Here is a 14,977-nt window from a genome sequence, read left to right on the forward strand (position 1 = left end):
AAAGTGCTCATGTCATGAGAGCAGGTGTGGGTGTGATTAGAAGAAATGATTTTCAAACTTGTACCAGCTAATCACACCCACACCCGGTGGCATGACATGAGCCCTTTACGATCAATGTTAAGTGAAGGCATGCAGGTGTAGCCCGGCTTCCTAACACATAGGAGCTGGGCTACAAATGGAACCGCCATCTGAGGAAGTCCAGAGTTATTGGGCCTCTACGGATTCTGTGTTTTGCTTAGGATATTTACTTTCCTAACGAGATGACTTGAATACTTTAAGGTAAGGTTATTCGAATAAATAAATAATAAAAATGCTTAGGAAAGTTGCCTCGATGCAACCTTTAACCCACCTTTAGCTATGTTACTCTCCTGACCAACATTTACGAAAGGAAAGGTGACATTTGAATCCCATAATCCTTTACGGCGGCAATATTTATGTTTACCGACTACGCGAAGACGCATGAGACGCGGTAAAGCAGAAGAAATTAAAACCAATTATAATCTGAATTGGTATCCATTATTAAATGATGGATACCAATTCCAGAGACATACTTATTTGAATCGCAATAAAATCAATTATTGTTGCTTAGAAACTACACAGTTGCAAGTGGTGGAAATGGATTAACTGCAAAATATTCGTAGCCTATAGCACTTACAAAGTAGCAATCAAGCAGAGTGCTGTAGAAAATAGCCTAACAAAATGGAAAACCCTAAAGATAATAAAAAAAAAACTCAAAAGACCAACATAAGTTATTTTCGTAGCCCATAATTGACGCAATAAAGAAAATAAAATGCCAACTTCACATTTAAGAAAGGCTACTGGGGGCAATTAATGTCAAAATAAGATTAGCCCCTTTTTCAATACAAGAACGCATGATTCGAAAGAGCACTTGTAGTCCATCTTCGGAACCGTATTAACCAACAAAAAGCACGAAATGGGATATTTAAGTATTTGAGGAAACTCCCGGAGAGGAAGTGGTCACGTGAGGCTCTCTCCTTTGTCCGATCGAAGCGCCGCGTCATCAACTAGGAGGAGATTTTCGCTGTTTTCCATTTTCGCTGTTTTTTTTTTTGCTGACGAGCAAACACCTGGTCACGATAGAAACGAACTTCGGTCGAGCGGCCGTAAACATAGAGGCAGCGCGGGATTAACGATGGACTTTCGACGGGGTTTAGGGGTGGCTTGGTGTTTATGAGGAGTTTGGGACTTCGATATTAACATTTTTGAGATGTTTACTTGCTTACATGACGCATGTTACATCAACTGTCATGAGCCATGTTATGTCAGCTGACAGGAGACCAGTAAGCGCTGATGTCTGAGCCGTCACCTGACCCAAGAGGAAGCGGACCTGACCACTCACTCCTCTAGGCATCCAGCGCTCCCAGCAGCCGGCTCCCATTTACCCCTCTCTACTTGCAGCTGGAGAACTCATTCATGGCTCGACTGGGGAAGTGAAAGCCCCCCTGGTTTGAGTGACTCCTTCGTCTGGAGACAGACTGTGTATGGAGCGGTGAGGGGTCTGAGAGCAGCAGCATGGCGGACCGGAGCTCTCTGCCCCTGCGGCAGAAGCTCAGCTACGCGGCCGGACACTTCCTCAACGACCTGTGCGCGTCCATGTGGTTCTCTTACCTGCTGGTCTTCTACCACTCCGTGCTGGGCTTCCAGAGTACCTACGCAGGTAGGTCGCCCCCCCCCCCCCCCTCCCGTAGGTAAAGGGACACACCGGGTCTACAGCGGGTCTGAGCGGTGGTCTGACGGGTCTACAGCGGGGGTCTGACTGGTGTGTGTCTGCCAGGCGTGCTGCTGCTGTCGGGGCAGGTGGCGGACGGGCTCTGCACGCCCCTGATCGGCTACGAGTCGGACAGGACGCCGGGCTGCGGGACCTACGGCCGGAGGAAGACCTGGCACCTCGTGGGTGAGGAGGAGGGAGGGAGGGGCGGCGGCGGCAACTCTACATCAGCTGTTAGTGTTTGTACTCCTGCTACATCTGTGTGTGTGTGTGTGTGTGTGTGTGTGTGTGTGTGTGTGTGTGTGTGTGTGTGTGATTGTCTGTGTGTGTGTGTGTACGTGTGTGTATGTGTGTATACTTGGATGTTTGTTTGTGTGTGTGTGTGTGTGTGTGTGTGAACTTGGATGTGTGTATATGTATCCGTTTGTGTGGTTACTTGGATGTGCGTGTGTTTGTGTGTGTGCTTGTGTGTGTGAACTTGGATGTTTGTATGTGTGTGTGTGTGTATCTGTACTTGGATGTGTGTGTGTGTGTGCGTGCATATATCAGGTACGGTGAGTGTGGTCCTGTCGTTCGCCTTCGTCTTCAACCAGTGCCTAGGCTGCGATGCGGCCACGCCCCAGTGGGTCAGCCTTCTCTACTTCCTGCCCTTCATCGTGGTGTTCCAGTTCGGCTGGGCCGCCACCCAGATCTCCCACCTGGCCCTCATCCCCGAGCTCGTCTCCTGCAAGCATGCCAAAGTGGAGCTCACCGCCTATAGGTAGCGCTGAGCTTCCGTTAAACTAGAGCTTACCGCCAAAGTGGAGCTCACCACCTTTAGTGACCACTAGGCTACCGCTGACCGCTAAACTAGAGCTAACTGCCTACAGGTACATGCTATGCTACCGCTAAAGTAGAGCTCACTGCTTAACTAGAGTTCACTGCTTAACTAGAGCTCACCGCTAAACTAGAGCTCACCGCTAAACTAGAGCTCACCGCTAAACTAGAGCTCACCGCTAAACTAGAGCTCACCGCTAAACTAGAGCTCACTGCTAAACTAGAGCTCACCGCTAAACTAGAGCTCACCACTCAGGTCTCCTCAGGTACGCCCTCACGGTGGTTGCCAACATGGCCGTCTACTCCATCGCCTTCCTGCTCTTCCACTTCCAGGCAGGAGAGGACGATGACCCCGCCCTCATTGACTCACTGGGACCAATGGACATCCCTGTCTTCAGGGTGAGGGGAGGGGCTGGTGGGGGGAGTATACAAACCAGTATACTGCTGCCTCTTCTGTTTCACCTGACTCCTGCTGTGTGTGTGCGTGTGCGTGTGCAGAACCTGTCCCTCATCGTCCTGGCCGTGGGCTCCGTGTTCTCCCTCCTCTTCCACCTGGGCACCAAGGAGGGGGGTGGGGCTCCGGGAGGAGTGGGGGAGGAGGAGGAGGAGGAGGGGGAGGGGGAGAGGAGGCCTCTCCTCACTGGCTCCTCCTCTCCTCCTCCTCCTCGGTCTCTGCTGCAGTGGAAGTGTTGGCTCCGCCAGCCTTCCTTCTACCAGGTGAGGTCATCAACCCTCATCATTTTATCAATACTCATAATGTTGTTAATACTCAAGTTGTCAATACTCCTGTTATCCATACTAATGTTGTTAATACTTAAGTTATCAATACTCATTATGTTGTTAATAATCATGTTATCAATACTCATGTGATTAATACTCATATTATCCATACTAATGTTATTAATACTCATGTTGTTATTAATAATCACAATTATATAATTAATACTCATCTTATTAATACTCATGTTTATGGTTATTTATAGCCATAATACAATTATTCATGTTATTAGTCATAATAATGTAATTCATACTCATGAGTATGAATATTAACATTATTATGAGTGTTATGAGTACTTTATTCATATTCCTAATGTTATTCATACTGCTGTTATTCCCATTCATAATGGTATTCATACTCATGTTCTAAATAGCCGTAATAATGTATTAATGTTAATAATATTAATGACCATGCTATTGATGTAGTCGTGGTAATGTGTGTGTGTTTGTAGGTGGCTCTGCTCTACATGTGCACCAGGCTGATAGTGAACTTATCTCAGACCTACATCTCCATGTACCTCATCAACACCCTGGGTCTGCCCAAGGTACCCCCTCTCTCTCTCTCTCTGCTGCTGTCCCTCTCCCCTCTCTCTCTCTGCTGCTGTCCCTCTCCCCTCTCTCTCTTTGCTGCTCTGTCCCTCTCCCCTCTCTTTGCTGCTCTGTCCCTCTCCCCTCTCTCTCTGCTGCTCTGTCCCTCTCCCCTCTCTCTCTGCTGCTGCTGTCCCTCTCCCCTCTCTCTGCTGCTCTGTCCCTCTCCCCTCTCTCTGCTGCTCTGTCCCTCTCCCCTCTCTCTCTTTGCTGCTCTGTCCCTCTCCCCTCTCTCTCTGCTGCTCTGTCCCTCTCCCCTCTCTCTCTGCTGCTCTCTCTCCCCTCTCTTTGCTGCTCTGTCTCTCTCCCCTCTCTCTCTGCTGCTGTCCCTCTCCCCCCTCTCTCTCTGCTGCTGTCCCTCTCCCCCCTCTCTCTCTGCTGCTGTCCCTCTCCCCTCTCTCTCTGCTGCTCTGTCCCTCTCCCCTCTCTCTCTGCTGCTCTGTCCCTCTCTCTCTGCTGCGCTGTCCCTCTCTCTCTGCTGCTCTGTCCCTCTCTCTCTGCTGCGCTGTCCCTCTCTCTCTGCTGCTCTGTCCCCCTCCCCTCTCTCTCTGCTGCTGTCCCCCTCCCCTCTCTCTCTGCTGCTCTGTCTCTCTCCCCTCTCTCTCTGCTGCTCTGTCTCTCTCCCCTCTCCCTCTGCTGCTCTGTCTCTCTCTCCCCCCTCACTGCTACCTGTCTGTCTGTCTACCAGAGGTTCATAGCCACCATTCCTCTGGTCATGTACCTGAGTGGATTCCTGTCGTCGTTCATCATGAAGTCGCTCAGCAAGCAGATCGGAACCGCGGTGAGTTTCACGTTCGACTAACGTACCTGACATAACATCTGTACATGACCTCAATAACGTACCTGACATCACTACCGTACATGACCTCACTAACATACCTGACATCACTACCGTGAATGACATCAATAACGTACCTGACATCACTACCGTACATGACCTCACTAACGTACCTGACATCACTACCGTAAATGACATCAATAACGTACCTGACATCACTACCGTGAATGACATCATCACACTAGCGTACATGACATCATCACACGACCATACATGACGTCACTACCTTACCTGAAATCATAAGACTACCGTACATGACATCACACTAGCGTACATAACATCAGATGACAGAAAGTGATATCCGATTTTTGCCCCTTTCTGATTGGTCTAGATGACCTACTTCCTGGGCCTGCTGCTCGTGATGGCCTTCTCCTATTGGGTGTTGCTAGACGACCAGATGGGCGAGCGGGTGTACGGCGCGGCCGTACTGCTGGGGGCGGGGTCAGCAACCATACTGGTGATGTCACTCTCCATGACCGCTGACCTCATCGGAGACCAGACGGTACCCAATCTCTCTCTCTCTGGTTGATAGTGAAGCTCTCTTTCTTGGCCCGGTTTCTCGATAACGTCTATTCTTAGCGCGCTACGAAGCTTCCTACGTTTCGACTAATCAAAGTTGTTTACCTCTATAGGCATGTTTCCCTAATGGTCTCTTAGGAGTCTTCTTAGGAAACACTCCTTCAACCTTCGTAAACTGCGCTTTCCAGAAAGAACATGCTGAAATCGATTGCTCAGATTTTCCATTGCATGCGCAGGTGCATGATAGCGTTCTAAAATATATTTCAGTCTTTGCGAAAAAAACATTGCTCGAAATCCTTCTAGTAGGCCGTAACATTATTTAACCATGGAAGAACATAGCATAGACAGTGATTTAAAAAGTATAGAAAATATAGAAACATTGGAGATTTGAACAGCCGTTCAAATTAGGCTATTGATTTTCTGTTTAAAAAGGTTTCCGACTTGTTGATTATTTATGAAAATAGAAATTTTGAACAGTTTATTTAGATTATTATATAATACTCTTTATGCTGAAACTGCTTTGCTTTTTGTTACCGGTTTGTGTGAGGGCTTTCCGCACCATCAAGGGAAAGAGGCGGTGGTTGAAACAAATATTTAGATCGCTTATTAAGTTCCCTCGTTGCTTATAATGGTTCATTCATTTCCAAGTATAATTTCCTTAATTGCGAAGATTTTTTTAAATTTTTTAACCGTAAATATTTTTTTTTGAAGTTGCGAGTTTTTGAAATTATTGGAAGCCGAGCTGACCTCTCCTGTTGTACCGTATATGTACTGTACTGTATATTGGTGCAACACATCACTGCCAATGTGGCAGTTCCTTGTGCAACAGGGATTTCTAAAGGTTACTGTACAGTGAGCTGAAACGTCACTACCGTAGGTTATATGGTGTGCTTCAGACCAACCTTACCAACGAACGACGTACGAAAGAGATTCGTAGCAAAGAACATTTTGAGACGCACGCAAGATGTTGAGGTAGAACTTAAAGGTAGAGGTTACGAATGACGTAGCGTTAAGAAGGTTTTGGGAAACCGAGCCCTGGTTGATAGTTAATCTGTCTCTGTCTCTGTCTCAGCAAAGCGGGGCGTTCGTCTACGGCGCAATGAGTTTTACTGACAAGGTGGCCAACGGAGCGGCGGTCATGGTCATCCAGGCGGTGCACCCCTGCCAGTCAGTACACACACACACACACGCAGGTTACACCCACATGCTAAACATAGCTTCACACTCTAATCTCTCTCTCCCCGCTGCAGTACCATGGTGTGCTGCCCCGCCTGCGTCTGGTTCTACCACCGCATCATGGTGCTAGTCACCGGGGGCGTGGCCGCCGCTGCCGCCCTGGGCCTCTGCACCCTCCTTATCTGGCCAATCAGGATCCGGGCAGGTGAGGTCAGCACAACCTGGGGGAGGGTCCCTGTGGTACAAACCTGCCTTTCTCACTGTGTGTGTGTGTGTGTGTGTGTGTGTGTGTGTGTGTGTGTGTGTGTGTGTGTGTGTGTGTGTGTGTGTGTGTGTGTGTGTGTGTGTGTGTGTGTGTGTGTGTGTGTGTGTGTGTGTGTGTGTGTGTGTGTGTGTGTGTGTGTGTCAGTACCGGTGGTTTCAGGTCTGCAGGGCCAACAGGCAGAGGAAGTGGCCTCTGATAATGCCTCCAGGGTGAACTAATTTGCCCCGCCTTCCCGATGACATCATCCTCCATGGATATGTGTTCCTGTAGAGACCACAGGAGCCACTGGTCTCAGTGGGACTAAAGAGCACTACCTTCACCTTCCTCTTCATCCAAGTGTTGACGGATACAGGGACCTTGGTGACCACCTGTTTACTATTTATCACTAGGGTAACACAGGGAGATGGGTCGCCTTGAGACCAATATAATGTAATTTACTCTGAGATGTATCCACTTTTTGGTATTGAATCTTTCATGCTTTGTATGTCCTTGTTTCACGAGCATTAAAAGGGAAACTCTTTGTACTGAGATCGGTGTCTGACTGTTGTGAGTGAGTGTTAAGCCCAGTTTAGACCAAAGATTCGCCTCGCAACCACTTGCAACGAGACTGTTTTGGAAGTGGTTGTTGCAGCGCGGCTGATGCCGTTGCAAGGAGTCGCCAGAGATTGAACATGTCAAATCGCCAGGTCCAGTTTTAGAACGCAACGTTATAGCTATTTGTCTTCAGCCAATCAGGACACGCACGGCACAGAACAACTTGTACTTCATGGCCTTACTACGTCCCGGTCCCGCACTGTCCACAGTAGGCCTACACCTTAGCTATAACCGTTCTTATGGTTACATGCGGCCATTCCAACAGTAGTTATTATTAGGCCTACCGCCATTCCAACACTACCAATCAGTGGCGCCAACTTCAGATCAACATTCAATCAAACAACTCAATGCAGGACCACTATTGGAGTGGATTGGACGAACATTGGAACGAAATGAATTGTTTGGAGTGCCGAATCAAGGAATGGGCGCAGGACCGGCCCAAAAGCCGTAAGCCTACAATGTGCTCTTTTTTTTTTTTTTAAGGAGAATGGCGAGAATATAGCCTATACCCACTCCTTTACACACAAATTCTCGAAGGGGATCAATAAATATAAACCAACAGATTTTGCCCATAGAAGGCTCTCTACACAGATCGGTAGGCACCCTGTTTCTGCCGCTGAGGTAGGCCTAACCAATTGCGGCTCCATATTCTCGGCTTTCTAACTCGCCGTCTTCTCCTTTTCATTAGGCCTTTTTACACAGCCAAGCCGGCGTGGCATGGCCGGAGATTTCACCATCTTATCTCAAGTTTCCTGTATAAAACCGAGGGGTTAAAATCCACCGTTCGTCACGGCGAGGGCTTTCTTGGTTCACTGGTGGGGTTGCGCACGGAGTCTAGACCTCTTTAGAATAATTTGCATCAGTGTAGGCTACAAACGCGATTAACTATTTACAAGTGCAATAAGCGCCCACATATTCTTTATTATTCTGACCGCTTTTTTTTTTTATCCCGACAAAAACCTCGTAAGAACAGTTCCTCTGCGTCTCTCTCGTTGATCGCACCATCTTTCAACGTCTTTGTTTAATGCGACTGCATCATTTTCTCTCACATGATCAGCAGCTGGCGGGTTTCACTTTCTCTCCAGTTAGAATTGCTCATGATGATATCGCTGCGTTGTCTCTGTGGAGACAGCGCAGCAACACCTCTACCCTGAACTGGGCTTTAACTGTCTGTCTGTAGGCTGTATACCGAGTTACCTGTCTGTAGGCGGTACTTGGTTACCTGTCAGTATGTCGGTTGTACTGCTTTCCCTGTCTGTAGAGGGCTGCCTGTGGCCACTGAACCTGAACAGACTGCTGGTCTCATCTCTTTGAGCTTTAGCAGCTTAGAGCTCTCAATACGCTGACATGCTCCTGCTCCTGCACCTGCACCTGACAGGAAGTGACCAAAATAAGACACAGGATGTTGTTTCTCTCGGTTGTATTTACAGATGCACCACCTGCTCCACCAAGGTAGTCTGTCCCCTCCAGGGAGGTGGAGCTCTGACAGAAGCAGCGGTGATGGCCGTCCCCTAGGGGGCGCTGGCGTTCATGCGGTCCAGGCAGGTGGAGGTTGAGGTGGAGGTGCAGTACAGGTGTAGTCAGGGTGGGCCCCTAGGGGGCGCTGGCGTTCATGCGGTCCAGGCAGGTGGAGGTTGAGGTGGAGGTGCAGTACAGGTGTAGTCAGGGTGGGCCCCTAGGGGGCGCTGGCGTTCATGCGGTCCAGGCAGGTGGAGGTTGAGGTGGAGGTGCAGTACAGGTGTAGTCAGGGTGGGCCCCTAGGGGGCGCTGGCGTTCATGCGGTCCAGGCAGGCGTCCCAGAAGGCCCTGAGGCGGTTGTTGTGGTTGCAGCAGAAGGCGGTGAAGTCCTTGAGCAGGCGTGCGGCGAGGCGCTCGTCCCCCAGCGCCCCGGTCCTCCAGGCCTTGGTCAGCATGGTGTTGTAGGCCCAGTTGAAGCCAGGCTCCTCCCCCCCGAACCCCCCCCCGCCCGACGAGGCCGAGTTCCTCCGCCGCCGCTGGCCGCAGGGGAACTTCCTCTTGGAGTAGGGCAGCTGGAGGAACACCGTGCCTACAACCAGTTAACCAGTTAGTTAACCAGTTAGTAAACACTAGAGTAGGGCACTTGGAAGAATACTGTGCCTACAACCAGTTAACCAGTTAGTTAACAAGTTAACCAGTTAGTTAACTCTAGAGTAGGGCAGCTGGAGGAACACGGTGCCTACAACCAGTTAACCAGTTAGTTAACAAGTTAACCAGTTACTTAACACTAGAGTAGGGCAGCTGGAGGAACACAGTGCTTGCGTGTGTACGTACGGCGTGTGTGTGTGTGTGTGTACGTGTACCTGTGACGTGGATGTACTGGGGTTTGTTCTCTGCGGGGAAGTTGAAGGTGGAGGCTGAGGCGCGGTCCTGGACGAAGCCGAACCTGAGAGACACGGAGGGGCGGTGAGGGCCGGCAGTCTCCGTGGAAACAGCCGGACCTCCTGTCAGATGACGTACCTGTACAGGATGGCCTCCTGGAAGAGCTGCATCCTCTCCCAGTACGTCTCCGGCTCAAAGCCTGCAACACGTTAACACAGTGAGGATCACTGTAGAGAGACACACACACACACACACACACACACACACACACACACACACACACACACACACACACACACACACACACACACACACACACACACACACACACACACACACACACACACACACACACACCTTCGAAGAGGCTGTCGGTGGGGCTGCGCAGCAGACAGTGTGTGTGGAGGGGGATGAAGAGCTGTCCCCTGAGGGGGTCTCCGTAGAGCGAGGAGGTGAGGGCGAACGGGACCTCCAACACCGGGACCAGCAGGAACCCACAGGAGGCGGCCTTACGGTGCCAGCCCTGGACCTAGAGGATAGGAGAGGGCGTTACCATGACGACCAGCATCACAGGCCTGGACCTAGAGGAGAGGAGAGGGCGTTACCATGACAATTAGGGATGGGAATCGAGAACCGGTTCTTGTTCAGAACCGGTTCCGAGTCAACCGATTCCTTGGAATCGTTAGCAAGCCTGCTTAACGATTCCGCTTATCGGTTCCGGTCGCGGCAAATGCGTCGTGACGTCACACACACGCTGCTTTGATTTGGTTCAGAACGCAGCAAACATGTCGCCGCCGAGTAAGAATCGCATTGTGCGTTCACACCAAACGCGACGGGGCGACAAGATCCCATACAAAGTGAACGTAGAGACGCGTATAAGGGCGAGTTTTTCGCGGGAGAAAACCGATGACAAGTTTTTGTCGTGATGACAGCCAATCAGCGTTCAACAGCGTGATAACTGAGTGACATGTGTAACGTAACAGCCAATCCGCGTTCAGCCGTCAAACTCAGTGCAGTGCAGTCCGGGTGAACCGCGGAATGGAGGAGAAAGTGATTGTTGCAGTTTGCGACTCCCGTATATAATAGTATATAATATATTATATACTATATTATAATTGTATATATAATATCACGGCCAACAGCTCTGTCGCCTCCGGATGGCCGTAGCGTGGGGAGCTCTCATAGGGATTGGGCTTCTCGGGGTTTGTTTACCGGCATTGCTATGGTTTCCGGTCTTGTGTGTTCCAACGGTTTATTAGGTAGGCCCATCTAATAAATCTCTGTCTAATCAATGCTTCATTTTGTTTATGTCAGTTTAATTTTGTTACAAGTTGAATGCAAATGAGCACTGTTAGAATTCCAAAAGGCACAAGCTCTTACTTGGCTGTTTTCAGTCTGTGTTTTTAGTTGTATGGCACATAATGATGGCATTTGGGCTTAAAAAGCGAAACATATATCTTTTCGTCTAGACCAATTGATTTGAAAATGTACATTTTCCCAATACTAGAAGCACTTCTGATCAGATATTAAAGAGATGTAATGCAAACAAACACATTTATACTTATTTTCTCACCCAATGAGAATCGATAAGAGAATCGATAAGGAATCGGATCGATAAGCAGAATCGGAATCGGAATCGGAATCGTGAAATTCTTATCAATTCCCATCCCTAATGACAACAGAATCACAGCCCTGAACCTAGAGGAGAGGGCGTTACCCTGACATCCAGCATCACAGTCCTAAACCGAGAGGAGGGCGTTACCATGACAACCAGCATCACAGCCCTGAACCTAGAGGAGTGGAGAGGGCGTTACCATGACAACTAGCATCACAGCCCTGAACCTAGAGGAGAGGAGAGGCTGTTACCATGACAACCAGCATCACAGCCCTGAAACTAGAGGAGGGAGCGTTACCATGACAACCAGCATCACAGCCCTGAACCTAGAGGAGGGAGAGGCTGTTACCATGACAACAAGAATCACCATGACATTGTATGGTGGTGGATATAAAAGATGGACTGAGTGATATTATGGGATGCATACCATCTCAAAGAGCACGGCCGAGGTGACGGCCATCCAGTGCAGCTTGACCTCAAAGGCCGTGTTGAGGGAGAAGTTGCCGTGGTAATAACAGCTGCACCACTCACTGCGCTCGCTACGGTTGTTGATGTCAACGTCCAAAGTCACCGTCTTCTGGTCTGGGACCGTAGCCGCTGAGAGAGAGAGAGAGAGAGAGATAGAGAGAGACAGACGTAATGAGCTGAGTTTGTGGACAGGTGATGGTTTCCAGGAGGTGCGGCTGGAGGTGCTTCAGAACAGACATGAGGTCCCTCTCCCTAAAGTCCCCTGGTTATCTTGGGCAGCTCAAGTCATATCATGTCTTTAGTCAAGTCCTGTCTTTAGTTAAGTCAACTAAACAGGGCTTGGATTAACTCAAGTCCAATACTAACAGGGATCAACCAGGACAATAATCCCTGGCCATCCCTTTTGAATCCAGCCAGACTGCAGGTGATCGGACCACAGAGTGGGTACTGATTATTCACTAGTACAGCTCGTTTCCTGTTAACCGTTCAACTGGAGCTTTAGCCAGATGTCATTTGGTGTCAGGTCACCTTTAGGGAGTGGGACTCTATCTTTAACCGGCTCATGTCATGCCACCAGGTATGGCTGTGATTAGCTGGTACAAGCCGTTTGGCACAGGGAAAGAATGATTTTCATAGTGACATCACAAGTGGGCGTGTCTATCTAGATGTACTCTGGATAGATAAACACCTGGTGGCATGACATGAGCCCTTCAGGAGGCCTGGACTCTTCCCCCCCAGATCAGCTGTCCAATCAGAGGACACAAAGTCCCGCTGCTATCAGTGCAAACTGCTAGCAATACGCTAGCAGCTACCTAGAAATGAGGGCGGGGCTACAGCAGTGAGGGCAGAAATACTCAGCAGTGAGGGCGGAGCTACCCAGCAGTGAGGGCGGAGCTACCCAGGGGTGAGGGCAGAGCTACCCAGCAGTGAGGGCGGAGCTACCTAGCAGGGCGGTGGCCTGGCTGCGTCCTCCGAAGCTGCGGCTGAAGGAGCTGTGTCTGCTGGCGTAGGAGGCGGGGCGGCTGGGGAGCCATGGCAACAGGAAGGCGGGAAGGTCACAGGCACGGCGCTCCTCCAGCAGGAAGGCCACCTCGAACCACTTCTTCTGGAACGCCGCAAAGTCCTCCACCGCCGCCGCCGCCGAACCCGGGGCCGCCGGGGGCTGGGAGGGGCCTGGGGGGAGGCTGAGTGAGTGTGTGTATATAAGTGTGTGTGTGTGTGTGTGTGTGTGTGTGTGTGTGTGTGTGTGTGTGTGTGTGTGTGTGTGTGTGTGTGTGTGTGTGTAGTACCATCCTTCTCCACCACGCAGTAGAAGTAGGAGCCGTAGATGAAGGTCCTCATGGCGTCTCCAGACGCGTGAGCGATCAGACCGTCCTCCAGCATCTTCTACAGGACACACACACACAGCGGATTGGCTGTCAGTCACACACAGCGGATTGGCTGTCAGTCACACACAGCGGATTGGCTGTCAGTCACACACAGCGGATTGGCTGTCAGTCACACACAGCGGATTGGCTGTCAGTCACACACAGCGGATTGGCTGTCAGTCACACACAGCGGATTGGCTGTCAGTCACACACAGCGGATTGGCTGTCAGTCACACACAGCGGATTGGCTGTCAGAAGAGAGCTGGTCGGCTGTCGGAGGAGAGCTGGTCGGCTGTCGAAGGAGAGCTGATTGGCTCTCAGAGGAGAGCTGATTGGCTGTCAGAGGAGAGCTGATTGGCTCTCAGAGGAGAGCTGATTGGCTGTCGGAGGAGAGCTGATTGGCTCTCAGAGGAGAGCTGATTGGCTGTCGGAGGAGAGCTGGTTGGTTGTCAGAGGAGAGCTGGTTGGTTGGGGAACCTCAGAATCAGAATGAGTACCTGCATTATCTCCACGGCCATGATGTGCGTGGCCACGCCCTCCACATTGTTCACCAGCCAATGGGTGACCTCGGCACTGATGAAGCAGCTTCTGGGCAGACCCTTCTGCTCTGGTAGGAGCTGCACCCCCGTCCTGCAAACACACACTGGTTACCACGTGGTGTACTAGTTAGTACTGGTTATACTAGTGAGTACTACAGACCCTTCTGCTCTGGTAGGAGCTGCACTCCTGTCCTGCACACACACTGGTTACTACCACTAATACTACTACAAACAGGCTAGTTAATACTACTACAGTCCTACTTCACACAGACAAGTTAATACTACTAGTTCTACTAGTTCTTACGTGGGGTGTGTGAGGGCCTCCAGGATGTCCATCAGAGTGGAGGAGGAGGAGAGAGAAACGCCTCCTGGTCCAGAGGGACCGCTGGAACACACACAGTACACACTTAGTACTACACACAGTACTATGCACAGTAATACAAACTTCACACTCAGTACTAGAAACAGTACACACTCAGTACTACACACTCAGTACTACACACAGTACACACTCAGTACTACACGGTACACACTCAGTACTACACACAGTACACACTCGGTACTCCACTGTACACACTCAGTAGTACACAGTTCACACTCCGTACGACACACACTACTACACAGTACACACACAATACCACAACAGTACACACACAGAGCCAAGACAGTACACACTCAGTACTACACACATTACACACTCAGTACTGCTACTTCGGACAAATGTACTTACTATAAGTTGCTTTTGATAAAAGCGTCTGCTAAACGCCCTGAATGTAAATGTAATGCACACACAATACACACTCTGCAGGGGAAGGTAGTGTAGGATGTGAAAGTGGAGTAGGTGGTGTAGGTGGTGTAGATGGTATCGGTAGAGCAGGAGGCACCTGTCTATGGTGCTGCCGGCTGGAGGGTCTCCAACTCCCTGCACCGCGGCGCCCCCGGTGGTGGTGGTGGGCGGTGCTGCTCCGTCCGCTGCCTCCGCCGGCTGCTGTCCCACAAACACAGCCTCAGTCAGGGTGGAGGAGGAGGAGGTAGGAAGACAGGGTGGAGGAGGAGGAGGTAGGAAGACAGGGTGGAGGAGGTAGGAACACAGGGTGGAGGAGGAGGAGGTAGGAACACAGGGTGGAGGAGGAGGAGGTAGGAACACAGGGTGGAGGAGGAGGAGGTAGGAAGACAGGGTGGAGGAGGAGGAGGAGGTAGGAAGACAGGGTGGAGGAGGAGGAGGTAGGAACACAGGGTGGAGGAGGAGGAGGAGGAGGTAGGAAGACAGGGTGGAGGAGGAGGAGGTAGGAAGACAGGGTGGAGGAGGAGGAGGTAGGAAGACAGGGTGGAGGAGGAGGGGGAGG

At 50.5% G+C, this 14,977-nt stretch overlaps 2 protein-coding genes across 4 annotated transcripts in view; one reads left to right on the forward strand and one right to left on the reverse strand.

Moving 5' to 3' along the window:
- mfsd12a (major facilitator superfamily domain containing 12a) lies at positions 1-7,256 on the forward strand. 3 transcript variants are annotated; one of them, XM_056595955.1, is made up of 12 exons: positions 1-279; positions 1,420-1,678; positions 1,796-1,915; positions 2,279-2,489; positions 2,812-2,944; positions 3,044-3,262; positions 3,775-3,867; positions 4,599-4,691; positions 5,080-5,250; positions 6,340-6,434; positions 6,518-6,648; positions 6,853-7,256. In XM_056595955.1, the coding sequence occupies exons 2-12, from the start codon at positions 1,534-1,536 to the stop codon at positions 6,924-6,926; spliced, it is 1,485 nt and encodes a 494-aa protein (XP_056451930.1). In that variant the 5' UTR covers positions 1-279; positions 1,420-1,533; the 3' UTR covers positions 6,927-7,256. The 3 variants fall into 3 exon arrangements, with proteins under 3 accessions (XP_056451930.1, XP_056451931.1, XP_056451929.1); XM_056595956.1 differs by lacking the exon at positions 1-279 and having other exon boundaries at positions 306-1,678; positions 6,868-7,256; XM_056595954.1 differs by lacking the exon at positions 1-279 and having other exon boundaries at positions 307-1,678.
- Positions 6,900-14,977, reverse strand: part of depdc5 (DEP domain containing 5, GATOR1 subcomplex subunit) — a 27,894-nt gene continuing 19,816 nt past the window's right edge. Inside the window, exons 33-42 of the mRNA XM_056595953.1 lie at positions 14,516-14,619; positions 13,936-14,016; positions 13,590-13,722; positions 13,015-13,111; positions 12,668-12,898; positions 11,685-11,854; positions 10,000-10,171; positions 9,781-9,841; positions 9,624-9,706; positions 6,900-9,349 (exon numbers count right to left, since the gene is read on the reverse strand). Coding sequence (XP_056451928.1) covers positions 9,060-9,349; positions 9,624-9,706; positions 9,781-9,841; positions 10,000-10,171; positions 11,685-11,854; positions 12,668-12,898; positions 13,015-13,111; positions 13,590-13,722; positions 13,936-14,016; positions 14,516-14,619 — 1,422 coding nt within the window. The 3' untranslated portion in view covers positions 6,900-9,059. The remainder of the gene's footprint in view (positions 9,350-9,623; positions 9,707-9,780; positions 9,842-9,999; positions 10,172-11,684; positions 11,855-12,667; positions 12,899-13,014; positions 13,112-13,589; positions 13,723-13,935; positions 14,017-14,515; positions 14,620-14,977) is intronic.

The sequence above is a fragment of the Gadus chalcogrammus genome, chromosome 8, assembly GCF_026213295.1.
Source record: "Gadus chalcogrammus isolate NIFS_2021 chromosome 8, NIFS_Gcha_1.0, whole genome shotgun sequence".
Classification (NCBI taxonomy): Eukaryota; Metazoa; Chordata; class Actinopteri; order Gadiformes; family Gadidae; genus Gadus; species Gadus chalcogrammus.

Coding starts and splice junctions, on each gene's coding strand:
- mfsd12a (XM_056595955.1), top strand. CDS start 1,534: ATGGCGGACCGGAGCTCTCTGCCCCTGCGGCAGAAGCTCAGCTACGCG. Junction 2,490..2,811: donor GTGGAGCTCACCGCCTATAG/GTAGCGCTGAGC, acceptor AGGTCTCCTCAG/GTACGCCCTCACGGTGGTTG. Junction 5,251..6,339: donor ACCTCATCGGAGACCAGACG/GTACCCAATCTC, acceptor TCTCTGTCTCAG/CAAAGCGGGGCGTTCGTCTA.